Source organism: Dipodomys spectabilis, unplaced genomic scaffold (genome assembly GCF_019054845.1).
Source record: "Dipodomys spectabilis isolate Male_0828 unplaced genomic scaffold, ASM1905484v1 ptg000094l, whole genome shotgun sequence".
Taxonomy (NCBI): domain Eukaryota; kingdom Metazoa; phylum Chordata; class Mammalia; order Rodentia; family Heteromyidae; genus Dipodomys; species Dipodomys spectabilis.
The window spans coordinates 2,935,837-2,953,223 of NW_024870771.1; the positions used below are offsets into that span (position 1 = coordinate 2,935,837).

At 39.3% G+C, this 17,387-nt stretch overlaps 1 protein-coding gene across 2 annotated transcripts in view; it reads left to right on the forward strand.

Moving 5' to 3' along the window:
- The window catches only part of Fat3 (FAT atypical cadherin 3), a 525,564-nt gene that overhangs the window by 385,937 nt on the left and 122,240 nt on the right, over nt 1-17,387 (forward strand). For both annotated transcript variants that reach the window (XM_042685232.1, XM_042685233.1), the window contains exons 4-5: nt 13,065-13,379; nt 15,527-15,737. In XM_042685232.1, coding sequence (XP_042541166.1) covers nt 13,065-13,379; nt 15,527-15,737 — 526 coding nt within the window. The remainder of the gene's footprint in view (nt 1-13,064; nt 13,380-15,526; nt 15,738-17,387) is intronic.

Genomic DNA, 17,387 nt, shown 5'->3' on the forward strand with positions numbered 1-17,387 from the left:
ATTACTATGAATTCTGAGAACAGCAAGAGAAGGATCCAATATAACTCTAGTCTAAAGACTGTTTATTTCTTCAAACTTCTTTTAGTTCTTCTAAAACCATAGCATCTGAAATTCCGATCCCTAGAGAAAGAATAATGAATGTGAAGCCCTGTTGCACAATCTCCACCAAGAGCTAGGTTTTATCTTCACTACACCATGAGTAACAAATTCAAGTGACAAGAGAGCTCACTCAAGCATCATAAATAAGTGAAGTGTGGAGTATACACAAGCTAAGTGTTTGCAATATTAAACCTACAGGAAAGTTAATCTTTTATCCATTTACATATAATCCCTTCCATTTGTATTTAAATATGTAGTCTTCTCCATTTGTATTTTATAATCATTTCAAAAGTAGCATTTCTCTGTTCCAAATTTCTACCCAATAGCACTCACCAATGAATGATGGCTGGCAGTGTTTCAGCCACAATACAGACAGTAGATATGGGCAGGTTGGGGTGAGGTAATTATTTTAATTTTTATGGAAAGCTGGGGATTTATATTTCTATGTAAAGTCTCTTACACTTCAGACATTGGTAGGAAATCTTGCACTACATCAAACAGCTAAGTAGAAGTCTATCTCTGGGCCAGTGGTTCATGATCTCTATGTTAGTCCAGATGTGCTATTTTTACATACATATGGCTTTAATTTCTTTGAGTTAATGTTTTAAAATTCGTATTTTTAGGTAGACAAGGCACTAGATGATCTGCTAAGTTGTTGCTGAGTAAGAGGAGAAAATCCCTGTTTCCTGAGCAATGAATTGAAACATGGTCTTTTTTTTTTTTTTTTTTTTTGCATTAGGGAAAGAAAGGCTGAAAATATAGTGCCTTCTGGAAGAGTTAGTGCTTAAACCTAAGTAACACCATCCGTAGAGCCACGGCATGGAAATCTGCCAGGATAAAAGTAGCAAAGTGTGGAGTCCAGTGCTATGAAATAGAAAGCAAACTGCTAATACACACTTTCTGTTGGCTTTCATGTGTTCTGTCTCACAGAGAGAAGAATGTGAAATCGTATGTCAGTGGAGACCTTGATGTCAGGAAAATGGAGAAATAGTGCAGGGGGATTTAGTCTTGAAGCTAAGGTAGTGTCACATCTTGGTTCATGGCGGAGCTCTCTCAGTGGCACACATATGAGCAGGTAGATTGGACCCATCTGTTTGAAAGAGGGAATAAGTACCTGGGTGGTAATCACCGTCCTACTAAAGAAACTTGGAGGAGGTGTTTAGTTCCTGCTGATAGGAAAGATTAGAATCAAGCAAGTTTTATGAATAGAAAATGATGAGCAGATGAGCCTAGAAGGAAATGGAAATGTGCTGAGATTAGTCACTGATGCATACCTCTCTGGTGAGAGAGAGAGAAAGGAAACAGACAAAAAAATAAAAAGGCTTAAAAGATCTTAGGCTGGGAGATACCTATTTTCTGAAGCATTAAGCAGAGGTTTGGCTAAAGCTGTAATATAAGCAGCCATTGCCAACGAGAATCAGTCACCGTTTACCAATTTCTAGGTCTAATCCTGTCTTTATTGTCCTGAAAGGACAAATTGAATGTATATATTTTAGCAAATACTTGCTAAGAACCAGCTGTGCTAGCACTATGTGTAACTCACAAACTGAAAATGCCCTCTCAATGACCAACAATAGCAACTCAGAAGGGGTCTCTGGAAAGATTTTTTTTTTAATTTTTAAATTTTTTTTATTGTGAAATACTGTACAGAGGGGTTACAATTACATGGGCAAGATAATGAGTACATTTCTTATCAAGCATTGTAGCCTCCTCCTTTGTTTACCCTTCCCATCCCATCCTCCCCCAACCCCCCAAAGTTGTAAAGTTCGTTTTTGACATAACAACTTGTACGTCTCATTTTTGCAACGGGTCCACCTGTATCCCTGTTTAAATGACTTGTTTTTCCCCTTCCCTTCCACAAATTATACCAACATCAAATACAGTGAAAGCAGGGGTTATACTGTGGCGGAGGGACATACAAAGCAACAAAGAAATAATCTTACAAATATGTTAGAAACAATTGCGTGAAAGAAAAAAAAAAACATTTGAATACATATCTTAGGGTTCATTTCCCTAACATCAATTTAACTGACCTTTTCTGCTTGACTCACACATATACTAGTTATTACAAATAAGGGAAACCATGTTTCTTTGGGCCTGGCTTACTTCACTTTCCATTTCCTAACAAATGGGGCAATGTCATTCTTTCTGATGGAGGCATAGAATTCTATTGTGTATATATACCACATTTTCTTGATCCATTCATCTACTGAGGGGCATCTGAGTTGGTTCCATATCTTAGCTATGGTAAATAATCTGGAAAGATTATGACCTGATTTTCTCAGAGGCTTCTCAATATTGTGGATTCACTGGATTAAAAAAAAACTCACAAAAATGAATTCTGTGCCTCAGCGGCTACCCAGACATAAGTATTCTGGCTTCAGGGATCATGGAGTTTTTAGTTGGAAAATCAGCAGGTTGTGTTTCTCTCTCAAAGGACAATTTTTTTTACTGTTTTTATTGTAAAAATAGTGTACAGAGGGGTTACAGTTACATGAGTAAGGTAATGAGTACATTTCCTATAGAGCATTGTTACCTCCTCCTTTGTTTTTCCCTACCATCTCTGAGCAGAAAAAGCTTAGGGATAGTACCCAGGCTCTGAATTCAAGCTGACCAGTATAATATAACTCTATAAATTTATTCATATGCTATATGTGCATTTCATGAAATATCTGATTTGATGAAATTGGAACAATCAGAAGCTGTATATGTCACAGCCCAGGGAGATTATAGATCACAACAGTACTAGTTCACAGCAACCCTGAACAAGGAAGGCAGAGTATGGAAGTGACACACCTCCCCATCTCTAGCTGAGTTCTTAATGTTGAATTACAAATTGTCTAAGAGAAATGGCATGTAATGAAACCCATAGCCGATGGCTTAATGCTGGCTTCCTATTGCTTTCCTGTCATGGAGAATATAGGGAGACTGCAGGTTAATTTTAGCTCAGTGATTTCACGTTTTAGAAAGTTTATCTTCAAAGACTTGCTGCACCTTGGAGACCTACCCTTTAATCTACTGTTTTCTCATAGTTTTCTTTTAAGAAGTGGCAGGAGCGCTTGTTTTCCCAGTAATGCAAGGAGCTGAGCTCTTAGGCAGAAAAGTCTGAATTCCAGCCTAGCCTCTACAGCCTTTACAGAGTACCTGTGAAGAGGAGATAAATTTGCTTTCTACTTCCCTGTTATTTGGGGAGGGATTAAGTATTTAATGTTTGTGCACAGATAAAAAGTAGAGGGTAAACAAAATATCCACTTCAAACCAGTTCTTTGTTTTTTTCTTTTTTTTTAAGAGCTCAGCAATCTGGAAAATATATAAATTAAAGTACTTGAAATATTAAGTTGTGTATATGTGTATATACACACGTGTTTGTATGTATGCTAAGATTACAGGCATGAACTAGCAGCACCCAGCTCCATAACTGATCTTAGAAGTTCATTTTGGCACTGTTCAACATAGCCAAGGTATGAATTCAGCCCAGATGCCCAACCAGTCCCATAGAACACAGGCTGCATTGTTTCCCTCAACTGTGATAGCTAGAATGTGTGATTATAAATCTACATGTAAACACACTGGATAGTTTAAAAAATACAGTGGGACACGATAAACTATACAGGATTCTAGGCATTCACACAGTGAGATCAAAGGAAGATATGCTGAGAAGAGAGTAATCAAGGCACAATGCCTATGTGAAATTGATCATATAAAATAATGGTGGAGCTAGAAAGGATGGTAAGGGAAAACAAAGGGGTAATGTACTCATTACCTTACTAGTGTAACTGTAACCCCTCTGTACAGTATCTTTACAATAAAATATATATATATAAGAAAATATAGGGGCTGGGAAGGTGGCTCAGTGGTAGAGCACTTGCCTTGAATGCATGAGGTCCTGGGTTCGATTCCTCAGCACCACATAAGCAAAAAAGAAAAAAGCCGGAAGTGACACTGTGGCTCAAGTGGTAGAGCGCTAACCTTGAGCTGAAGAGCTGAGGGACAGCGCCCAGGCCCAGAGTTCAGGCCCCACAACTGGACCCCCTCCCCCTCAAAAAAGAAAATATACAACGCTGGAGAGGAGGCAGGGAGAAAGGAATCCTTATAGTTCACCCACTATGGAAGTCAGTATGGAAGTTTCTAATATATATATATATATATATATATATATATATATATAATATATATGCGTAAGATATATATATTATATATGTATATATGCATATATATACATATATATGTATATGCATATATACATATATAATATATATTATATATATATGTATCATATGATCCAGCTCACCATTGTATCAAAGGAGTCAATATACAATAAGTCAATACAATAAAGATATCTGCATATTTACATTTAGGTAACAGGAGGAATGAATATAATTAAATTCAGGTGTAAACATGTCAAACACTAATATGTATCAAAAGAATGAGAAAACAGGATTTAAAATTAGCTTTGTAATAAAATGGTTAAAAGTTACAGAAAGAATAATAATATTTATCAAGATGAATTCCCAGAAATAGAAACAAGAGTTTTTTTTTCTTTATTACTGTTTTCTTTTCCTTTTGTCTTGTTTGTTCATTCATCTGTCCTTGGAAGGGGGTGGGGGACACAGAAATGGTGGGACAAAGGGTGAATAAGTGAAGCAGTGGTACTCACTAGGCCTATGTTGGAAATTAACTACTGTATACAACTTGTGGGTGGGGACAGGAGGGGAAACCTGGGAGAGTGAGAGAAGGGGTGACATTGTTAAAAAAGAAATGTAATCTTTATCTGACTTATGTAACTGTAACCTCACTATTTGTTACCTTTATAATAATAATTATGAAAAAAGAAAATATGGTATACACACACAATGGAATTTAACTCATCCATTAGAAAGAATGATACTATACCATTTGTACAGAAATGGAAACACCTGGAAAAATGATGTTAAGTGAAGTGAGTCACGCCCAGGGAGACAAAAGACTCTTGTTTTCCCTTCTATGTGGAAGCAAGACTTAGTTATAAACTTATAAGTAAATACATTAGGTGGTGTGCAAGTGTGTGTGTGTGTGTGTGTGTGTGTGTGTGTGTGTGTGTGTGTGTGTATATATATACTGAAATATCATATAAATTAACTGAAATAAATTCAAGGGAGAATTCAAATAGCATAATTCCTTAGGAAGGCAAAGTCAAAGTTCAATAAAGTAAACATCAGGAAGCAGGCATTTGAAAAAAGTAGAGTGGGATGGGTCAGTGTTAAAGGGGTAGACAAATTAAGAGAAGAGAGGAGAAGGCAATCAAATTCAGTGTATATCCTACAAAATTAAGAGTGAGGAAAAGGGTGGCTAGGGGAAGGATGGGTGAGAATATTGAAGAGGGTGACAATGATCAAGATGTACTGTATTCATAAACTGTTAAATTATAACTCCTTCATTAACTATTTAAAGGTAAAAAATAAGCAAGTAAAAGTATATAGTGAAAAGACACAATTATCCTCATCAGAAATAATTGCCTACCACCACTGCTTCGAAAATCCAATTAATGAGATACTGCTATTAACAGAAAAGTGGCACCAGTGGCTCACACCTATACTCCTAGCTACTCAAGAGGCTGAGATCTGAGGGTCAAGATTTAAAGCCAGAACAGGCAGGGAAGTCTGTAAGACTTATCCCCAACTAACTAGCAAAAATGCCAAAAGTGGAGCTGTGTCTCAAGTGGTAGAGCAAAATGCTCAGATTCAGCACTCAGGCCCTGAATTCAATCCCCAGGACTCACACAAATAAAAGAAAGGGAAATGTGTTCAAAGAAAGCACACATACCTGTGGCTCACACAAGCATTTGGATGAGACGTGATATATGGTGGTGGATAAGAGTCCTGACCCCTGAGCTATTCTCTTACTTTTCTGTGCTTGTTTCTAATCTGTAGCACAGGGATCATATTCATATCTTCCCATGAGATCAGTCTAAGAGTAAACATTTCATATATGTTAAGCACTTAGCACAGTGCCCGCACATGCTCAACATGGAATTCCTGGCAAACACAAGATCATAGAGAGAAATCAAGACCAGGTATTCTCCCTCTGATCTCTGAGATCACATAGAGGCATTTTTGGGCCCAGAAGAGCACAGTAATTCATATGAGAAGGTATTGAAGGGAGATTCACCACTCACTGGTTTTGGGTTTTAAGCAATGGAGGAAAATAGCAAGGTACCCATGGACTGGAAATAGTCAAGAATGGTTCCAAAAACCAAAAGGGGAAAAGGACTTGATTCTAGATGGAAAATTGAGAGCTTGAGGTAGATCCAAAGCCACATTTGCAGAGGAATTTTCAACAGATGGTTAACAGATGCTAAGACATCATCTGTGTAGGGGAGGCAGAGGAATATGAGCTATGACGCCAAGCTGACTTGGGCATACACCCACATTCTGTTACTTATCAGCCAAGTGGCCCAGTGCAAGTTCCTTAACTTCAGAGCTTCGTTGCCCGGCAGCTGTGAAACAGAAATGGCAAGGCAAACCTTACAGGTTCCTATGACAAACAACGGCAGTCTTATGGGAATTAACCAAGGCAAGGCCTGTGCAAAGCTGGCATTCCATGAGTTTTGTCAGTGCACGTTGAGTAGCTGTTATCCAGAAGACTCCAGACTCTTCTGGATTTGAGATTTTTAAAATTTGAGGATATTTATATGTGCATAAGATATTCTGGAGGTGGGATCTGAGTCTAAACATGAGATTCATTTATATTTCATATCTCCTCTTATCCACATAGCCTGGAAATAATTTGACCTACTATTTTTAGCACACCTGTGTTTTGACTGCCACCTGCTACAAGAGGTAGGTCAGGTGGAATTTTCCATTTGTACTGTCATGCAGAAGCCAAAAAGCTACAGATATTGTAGCATTTCAGATTTCATATGATTGTTAGGATTAGGGATGATACGTGAATAATCATAGAGGCCACAGGACCTAACTGTTGAGATCAGGGGATCAGTAAATGGGCTGTTTCATGAAGCTTGAGTTCTTTACTTCACCAAATACAGATCATTTGCTACATGGGAGGAGGGGTGAATTTGGCAGGAATCCACGTTGGTTGGTTGATTGTTTGATTTATCTCCCAATTTACCTCAAAAAGAGGTTTGTTTGTTTTTTTGTTTTTTTACTCAGAGGACACTGGATAAATATTTCTTTTATTCATTCAGTAAAAGGTATTAAATGCTTAATAGGTACTGTTGTGCATGCTAGAGATAAATATGTGTACAAAGCAGATGAAAAATTCATGTTTTATGGATCCCTACTCTAGTAAGGGCCAGAAATGTGATAAATACACACATAAATGAAATACATAATACTAGATAATGGCGGAGTGTCAAGGACAAATATAAAACAGGGTAGGGGATATGAAATACCTGAAGAACTGTTTATAAATGTGCTCTCTTGGAAATAGCGATTTATGATGAATTAATGGTTGGAGAGAATGTCAGATCTGAATTCTCCAGCTCAGAAATATTGAATATGTCCTTAGATGCTAGGAACAAGGCAGTGAAGGAAATTAAAAGCCCTGCTCTCAGGAAGCTTATATAGTCTATGAGAGAGATAGAAACAGAGAGATAGACAGAAACAGAGAGAGACACAGACTGAGCAGAGAATGAAAACAAATACATTAGTTAGTTGTAGTGAATGAGAAATTGGTCTTCCCTGGCTGCTATAATTCCAGATTGTTCGAGGCCTATCTCTTTTATCTTCTAGGAATACACTTAAATCATATTCCTCTCTGTAAGTGTGTCATCACAATTCACCCGGCCCATCGTGGGTACTCTCTGGCTCTGCCTGGCAATCACAAAAGACAAGGTGCTAAAGCAAAATAAAGGGCTTTATTGTCTTTTCAGTGGCACTGAACTGTTTGTGTTCCCTCTTGTAAGATGTTCACTGTTACTGCCTTAAGGAATTAATCTTTCACACTTTTGATTAATTGCTAAGACCACTGATTATTGATCAGCTTCCTAAGCAGAAAGCCTATGTTAGGATAGTCACCATTCTCTTGTCAGGTTATGGCGCAATGAGAGGCCACATGGTTCATTGGTAGACTGTAGCTCATTCCTTGCACAATTAATGAAAAATGATGGGAATAAGGAGATGATAGGTATTTATCTTGGTGTTCTTCAATTATCTTTGTCCTACTTCTAGGTGGAGAAATTTTAAGGAGTGGACTGAGACCAAGGGCAATTTAATATATAAAGTCTGAGAATCTAAAAGAATCATTTGTGATTAATAGTCCAGGTAGAAATACTGCAGAGAAAATAAGAGGTTATAGAGAAACAATAATGAAAATGAAAACTAGGTCAGGAGCATACTTCAGCAAACTTTTATGGAGAGTACACTAAGTTCTAGGAAAGAGTTGAACAAAGTGTCTGAGTATTTCATGGTGAAATGAGGGAGCCAAACACACAAATACATTCACAAGGTTGTGGATAAATGTCCACAAAGGAGAGTAGGGTTTTATAAGTGGCTGAAAATCATTTGGCATAATCTTAGGCCTGGTGATATTTTTAGTGGTGTAATAATCTCTGAGTGCTTTGGGAAAAGTTCTCTACCTGATACTCATTTGTGGACTGACACAGTGTAGACCACTTGGGAGATCGTTTGTACAGTTCAGGCAGAGACCCTTCAGTGTCTGACTGCTCTTTTCATTTGTTATCATAGTAAATTGTGTTAGGCAAATTCATTCTTGATTTCAGTAGGTAACATTTCCTTGGCACCTATTGCTGAATCAGGTGTCAGAATATAACAATGACTAAGAGATAGTTCCTGACCTCAAGTTACTCATAGACTAAAAGTATTGACCCTATAAGATCAAACAAACAAGATTCTACACGTTGACCATCTGTGACCTAGGACTATGCATACCATGTAATTTGGGAACATGGTACACACACCTACAGCAGTATGCATGAGAAAGGGAATGGCTCCCCAGATGTGTTTCAACAGAAGTTTCTGGAATGAATCAGATATAACCCAGCAGAAGGCATTTCCTGGAAACAAATGGCTATGTAAGAGAATGGAAGTGTAAGAGCCATGGTCTCCACAGACCACCCAAGGTCAGTGTGTAACTAAACACAGATGTTAGGAAGAGACAGATAGGGCATGGTGCTAATCAGGGCCAGCTTCATATTTGTCCTCAAGAAACCCCTAAAAATGTGATGCAGGTCAGTGGCATAATCAGATCTCTGAAGAAGAAATAACACTTCCTAACAAAAACAAAGCCTGGAGCCAGGGATACCTGGAGAATGTTGTGTAGTTCAAATAAGATGTGAATGAGGCCCATCCTGTGACAACATGGCAGAACTTTGGGGTGTGTGGGGATGCTCGCTGGCCTAAGAGTCCTACTGGATGTGGATAGATAGAGAAATAATAATGGAAATAAAAACTAGGTCAGGAGCATATTGTTTCTGGAGAGCATGGCAGCATTCTTTGTCACCAGTGGTAGCCATGACCCAATGCATACTGAAGAAGCTTTGAAGGTAATGATTTCAGTTTGTTACTTCTGTAGTGTTGAGATGTATACGAAACTCCCAGAAGTGAATTCCTGGTAAACCATTACACCTGTTCCTTTGAGAAGCAAGGATGAGAAACATTACTGGATTCTTACCAGCATGTAGGTAGCAAACAGTTGAGGCTGTGGGTAAGAAGACAAAAGAATAACTTGCAAAAAAGACAGGAAAGGCAGCTCATAGCTACACATGTTGTAAAGAACCTTGAATGATCTTGGACACTTTTACAAAGACTACTATGTCTAAAGGGACTGTTCAACTAGGACCTGAATCAGAGTCCAATTCTTAAAAGAGGCATCTGTAGAGTGTGTTCTGTCTTAGACATAGGGATTGGGCTATGAAGAAACCAAGCAAAGTCTGGCCTTGCCTTCATTAGTTTACCATTTCCACAATGGTAATTGCTACAAAAGAAAAAAATATCTTTAACACTGTATCATACTTGGTCTGTGGACTGCCCAGAGGAGGCAGTCCTGGGGAGGGAAACAACATGGCAGCTGGACCTAAAGGATGAGTAAAAAGGATAGAGAAGAAAATCCAGGGAGTGATGTGTCTGAAGGCCTAAAGATGCCCTTGTGGACAGAAAGAATCTGAGAGGTGGGTTTGTGTAGTGACATAGTGATGTAATTAACTCCATTCCCATTGGTACACCTGAGAACATCTTCATGAACCTTTGTAATGGCCATGTTTCCACCTGTAGGCAGACACCTGGACTTGTGAATGCAGATCTACTCCATGAGACAGAATTCTCACAAGCAGAGAAATTCTCCTCTGAGCAGTGCCAGCCTGAAAGCCCACTCACTACAGCACCTTTTGTAACAGGCAATAAGGGTGGTTTTGTGCACAGTGATATGAATGAGATTCTCCTTGATATGGAAAAGCTTTGTTCAGAGAGAAAAGAGAAGTGTAGTAGTTGAGCAGATCAATGTGTTTGGGTGAACACAGCTCACACCTGGGAGCACAATGTTTGCATGCAGCAGCAGCGGGAAAGCCGGCTTCTCCAGAATTCTGTGTCATGAAATAGCTCAAGAGGCAAAATCCAGCCTTAACTCCTATTAGCCGTCCGTGGTTCTTTGGTAAAACACAATAAACCAATTGGGAAAATAACCTTGGAAGGAAAGTTGTTTGATTTTTCAAAGAAAGACAAGAACCCCTATGAAAATCTGTCTTAAATTCTATTAAAGCTATCATCTCAGATTGCAAGAGAGACTAAACTAGATTGTGGTTGCATTTTGAAAAGGGCTTTTAATTTGTTCCCCTACAATGTTTGGTCTTCTTTTAAGTTATTCCTGTCAAGAGTGATTTCTTAGGTGACTAGGTAATCTGATTCAGTGTCGATTTTTCTGTAGACACCAAGTTCACCTTTACATTCCTTCTATAGTCCAAACATATATTTTGAATTAATGAACTGTCTGATTCACTGCAATGATTTAAAGATTAAATATAATTCTTCTAGGTTTTGTGACTAAACAGAGCATTAAGAACTATCAAAATTTGATGCAAAGCTTTAGCACTTATTAATCGTGAGTTCTTTAAGCCTGTTTTCTCATTTGGAAAATGAGAATAAATAAACCTGCTCCACTTACAGAAGAGGAGGTTTTAGAAGGTGAACAAGATAATGCATAAAAGAGTGTTTTATAAACTGTCTTCACCATGCACAAATTAAGTATTACTATTAAATGATTTTTATCACTCGGGCCAACAAGAAAATTACCCACACTAAGATTTAAAGACTGTTTATATCTCCCATGAAGATTCTTTATATGCTCTTCACTATTCTCCTTTCCTCAATTTTTAAAATACACCTAATAGCTTTACAAAGATGTGAGAAGTGGTATTCAGCTTCCTCCCTTTCTACAAAGAAAACTATTTTGTGGCTGGTTAAAAATATTTCAACTCTCAAATGTTCTCAAAGTCAACCATATAAATATGAAGTTTATATCACAATTACACAAACTAAATATATTACACTTTGCTTGGTTCTATGTATTCACAAGTTTTTCATGAATATATATTACATATATATATCATACTTTCCTTGGTTCTATGAACTCACGAGTTTTTCATGTATGTATATATATGTATATGTATATATGTATACTTACCCTGCTATTAAAGAACACCTTACCCTAGGTAACTTACAAACAGTGTTTGTAACCTTTGGAAATTTGAGATTCAGGATCAAGCAGCAGACTCAGTGTCTGGTAAGGGTTATTCTACATAGATGATATCTTCTGTTTGTGTCCTCATGACACGAATAAGCCCCTCCACCTCTTTCACAAGGGCACTAAATTCAAACATGAAGCCCTCACAAACTAACAACCCATGTTGATATTACTGCAATAGGGATCAGGTTTCAGCGCAGGGATTTCAGGGGCATCAACACGTGAATATTCAGACTGAAGCATGGAAATTAGTAAGTCCAAGATGGATCCTGGTACAGTTTAGTTTCTAGGGGTTTTCTTTCTAGCTTGCAGATATTCCTCTTCCTTCTGTGTGCTTACCTGATAGAAAGAGATGGAGCTATTTGGAGTCTCTTCTTTTACATGGACAAAAGTGCTGTCAAATCAAAGCTGCACACATATGACCTCATTTCACCTTAGTCACTTCCCTAAAGACCCAATCTCAATACAGTCAAATAAGAGAAGATACTTAGAGCTTCACCATATAATTTAGAGGGAACATAATTAAGCAAGAGAGTAAAAAGAAGAAAGTAAGTTCTGAAAAAGCTTGGATAGTGATAGCATCGTCCGTTTCCTAGAAGTCATACTTATGGATCAGCATTTTATTATTGGTATAGTATATTTTACATTATTGAGTGCCTATTTCATATCTCCATGAATGAGTATATTTTATAAAGTCAATCCTGTTTCTCCAATCTGTCTACACACTACATCACAACAAGTTCTTGAATGTTTTTAATCCTCTCTCCCAAATTCATAGGTTAACACCAAATCCTTTGGGCAGTGGTATTATAAAATAGAGTTATGAGGGATCTGCCCTCACGAATGAGCTTCCTACCCTTATGAAGATGATCAGAGAGCTAACTAGCTCTTCCCCAGGTGAGGGCACAGGCAAAAGGTGCTGTGTGTCAAGCACAAGACCTTTTCAGACAATTCCAATGCCTGCACTTTAGGCTCCCTAGACTCCAAAGCCACAAGGTATTATCTTCTGTCTATAAAAGCTACCCATTTGTGGGAAGTTAATAGAGCAGCCCTTTTAGCTATGATTCCCATCACTGAGTTTGAAGACTTACTCTTCTTTCATGAATGAATGATGAAAAAGCTATATATTTCAGGTGAACTATAGCACTAAGAAAAGTCCAGATGTCACTGTGCATAAAAAGTGATCTTTGTGGGATGGTCATGGGGATGGTGGTGAGATTAGCCTTTCTTTTGTTCTGATGATTACATCCTACTTTCTCATTTAAAACTAGGTGACTGTGACGGATGGTGGTTCGTCCCCCAAACAATCAACCATTTGGGTGGTGGTTCAGGTTCTAGATGAAAATGACAACAAGCCACAGTTCCCTGAAAAGGTCTACCAGATCAAGCTGCCAGAACGTGACCGGAAGAAGAGAGGAGAGCCCATCTACAGAGCTTTTGCATTTGACAGAGATGAAGGCCCCAATGCAGACATCTCCTATAGCATTGTGGATGGGAACGATGATGGAAAGTTCTTTATTGATCCTAAAACTGGAATGGTTTCTTCTAGAAAACAATTTACTGCAGGGAGTTATGACATCCTAACGGTAAGATCTTCAGAATTCTAGCAACATAGACAGAGGGCAGGGATTCCTTTAATAAATAGATGGATACATAGATATACAGATATATATATATATATATATTTCTAAACAAAAAAATTTTAGCATAAAAGTATGGCAACTCAGCCTAGCTATGAAAAAACTACTTTCTAGCAGACAAATACAAGTGAGAATTATTGTCATCCACCTCCCCTATTCTCATAGCTTGCTGGAGCCTACAAATTTGCCCATCCTTCTGTAACCCCAAATCATTCTCAAGGTACAGAACATAGATAAATTGAGGACAAGCAAGGTATCATAGGCACTCAAAACCACACTAAGTCTCAAGACCTCCCAAGGAAACAAATTTTCTAATCGTTCATAGTGTGATAGAATATGAATTTTCCTATAGCTTGTGAGACAAAAATCACAGCTAAGTTTCTTCTGTAAAAAGTGAAAAACTTGGGGCTGGGAAGGTGGCTCAGTGGTAGAGCGCTTGCCTTGCATGCCTGAGGCCCTGGGTTCGATTCCTCAGCACCACATAAGCAAAAAGAAAAAAACCAGAAGTGGTGCTGTGGCTCAAGTGGTAGAGCGCTAACCTTGAGCTGAAGAGCTGAGGAACAGCGCCCAGGCCCAGAGTTGAGGCCCCACTACCAGACCCCCCCCCCAAAAAAAGTGAAAAACTTCAAGTAGACAGTAAACTAAGATTTCTTCTAGAAACTTCAACTTTAACATCTGTCATGCCCCCCTATGCTTCCTCCCCAACCACTTTAGAAACTGAGTGCATATGCTCCTGGAATAGAGGACTTGACACCTGACAAGAAATGAGCGCTTTGCAGGGTGTCTTCACCTAGACTCCTTCACTATCCCTCCCGTGCAGTGAGTGTTGGCTCTAAGGCCTTATAGCTGTCCGTAGAACCGGAGGATCATCCTTGGATGGTCCTCTACATTCTACAATTCTACATTTCTACCCCAGCCTAACAGCTACAGCCAAAGACTGCCTGATAACTGAATACAAAAGTCCAGGCTGCTTGCCTCAGGTGGATCCAACTCTGTGACACAAATCAGGATTCAGAATTCCCTATTGGATCCCTGAGATTAGCTAGGACCACATCCTTGTTTAGTGCTCACCCTTGTCCATCCTGATTCTACTCGCCTTCTCCTGAGAATACTTCCTTCACAAAAAACAAACCCACATCTCCTGAAATCCCTGTCCTGTCTCCTAGGCATTGTGAACCAAGGCTTCTAACTGTTAGGAATCTCCATCCCACAGGAATTTTCTGGAACTAAGTGATCATCCATGAACACATACCTTCAGGTTCTATTTGTTGCTGTTGTTTCAATGCTGTCCCGGTTAGTTCTGTGTCTGTAAATGTGGTTTTTGAATACAGTATTTGAAAATCCTTTGTCAGTTTTATCTATTGAAGTTTGGTGTTCTGACGATGTTTTCTGCTCCTTGAACTTTTGGGCCCTCCCATTTTGAGTCCAGGACATTGTATCAATTCCTTACAGCTGTGTGAAGAGACACATTTACTTTATCTTTTATGTCAGTCCACCTTGGACCACAGAGAGGTCACTAAAACCTTCCTCCCCACTGCACTGCCCACTGCAGTTCATGTTGCTACCCAGAGAGTTTTCCCTCACCTCCCCACAGTAAGCAAAGTCACAGGGCCCCAGCAGCTGCCCAGGCCTGTGCCCCTCACCCCTCCAGTTCTGTGCAGAATGACTGCATCTCCAGAAGAGAGCCAACACAACCTTGCCCACCTGACTCTGCACACAAATACACACTCACAAAGTACCTTATTTCCTATGGAAACTCACTGGCCAAAGGTGAGGTTCAGAGGTATGCGGTAAGGAAAGTAATTAGCTATTACTGCTGATGGAAATGATCATTCGTGTCTGTGAAAGATTGAACATTGCATACTTGCAACATTTCTTTCCCAAGGTTTTAGTGGTGATTCAGATGTGCCTCTGGTAAAGAGAAGTTGAGCTCCAGCCCCCCAATCGGATAATGCCCCCACATTCCAAAATCCATTCTCACCAGTCCTCTTGCCAGTACTGTTGAGGATGAAGTCTTGGCCTAACAACCATGTGCATCTTCGTGGAATCTGAGCTCTGAGCTGTCTTTCTGTGTTCTCTCCATGTGTGAGTAGATTAAGGCCGTGGACAATGGCCGCCCACAGAAGTCCTCCACAGCCCGTCTCCACATTGAGTGGATCAAGAAACCGGCCCCTTCGCCTATCCCGCTGGCCTTCGAAGAGCCATTTTATAACTTCACAGTCATGGAAAGTGACAGGGTGACCGAGATCGTGGGTGTGGTGTCCGTGCAGCCTGCAAACACCCCCCTGTGGTTTGACATAGTGGGTAAGTTGAGGACTTCTAAAACAGTAGTGGGCAATGTAATATTTGAAGTAAGGAGCCAAAAATAAACTGAGTTAATTAAAGAAAGAAAGGGGGAAAAAGAAAACGGAACCGAGTTAGAGCTATGATTAAAACCTGTACAGTGCTGCAATGCAAAAGAGCCAGTAAAATGAATACTCAACCTGTGCTTTCGTTCGACTCTGTAAGCTAAGCTGAACAGAAAGTGCTCTCTGGCTGAATTTTCCATAGTATGTTACTTACTGTGATCTTAATGTCTTTCTGTGTGTCATTTAAATTCTATTGTCACACTTGGCTAATCTCATTTCTAAATGTATTGATGGAACTAGACTTGCTGTCTTTCATTTCTCTCTTTTTCTTCACCTTTTTCTGCATTCTGTTCTTTTTTTTTCTGCTCCCGACTGCCCTGCTTCAAGGTGGCAAGCATGCTCGAGAGATGTTCTATATTCTACAGACAGCTTGTGGGCAGAACTGTTCAACAGAAGGTACCCTTAGTGTAAACACATTTGCTAAAATACGGCTATCCAATCTGCCTTAGAGGGGGTTGTTGTTTTTTTTAAGCAAATTGAATTACATCTTCCATAGCTGCCTGTGCCAGGCTGAAGTGCAGCGTGCAGATTTCATATAAGCCTCTACCAGCCATTGCTCTTGTATCCAATGACTCCTTTGTTTCAGGTTTTGATAGGTTTGGAGTTAGGAAGGTCATTTTTTTTTTGAGTTTTGGGCTTTTTGTTGTTTGCTTTTGAGGTATGTGGGCTTTTTATTATTTGTTTATTCTTTTTCTTTTTCTCATTCATTTAACTGGGCTTTTTCCAATTGAAAAATAAATTAAAATGTACTCCCATTCCCCTCTGTTTCACACCAGCAGTGCCATTCATAGACAAAAAAGAAAAAAAGAATCAGAAGAGTCAGTCCCCTGGCAGCCTTCCACAAAAGGAAGGGCAGGAAATGGAACCTAGATACATAAATAGAGGTCAGCCTCCTGTTCAGGCTGGATAAGGAAAGTAGCTGGAAACAGGCAGGAGAGACCTTGGGAACCAACCTTTAAATTCTTTTTTTTTTTTTAAAGATACCAATTCACTTAGATTCATAAGCATTATAATGCTGCTAAACACATTACCCCATGAGGTGCATCTTATAGTTGCTATTGCAAGCAAGCAAGCAAGCAAGTATACCAGGCTGAAAAAAGAAAGGACTGAGCACTGACTGCATCCCTCCAGAGCCAACAGGGAGAGGGAGTTGGGACTGGGAAACAAAAGGCTGTTGCTAAGAGCCTTGGCCTGAGGGAGCTTGGTCTGAGGCAGACTTGAGCTGAAACTGACTTCCATGCTTCTCAGGTGGAAGGTAGAGAATCCGGGAGAGTCTGGGACAGTAGTTTCCTTCCTCATGTCACAGCCCAACAGGGTGAGCAAGAGTCTGCCTTTCCTTTAGGAAAGTCTCAGAACTGGGTCCAGGGGAAATATTAGAATAGTCTGTATCTGCTTCAGGAGTCTCTAAAAAACAATACTCCGTAGTCTTCAACTCAACCTCAGGAGAATATCCTCTGGAATCCCCCACGGAAAGAGCTTCTCTCTTATGCATTTCATTGTATAGAATGATAGTATAATGCCTTGTTTTACTGAATCAGTATTATAC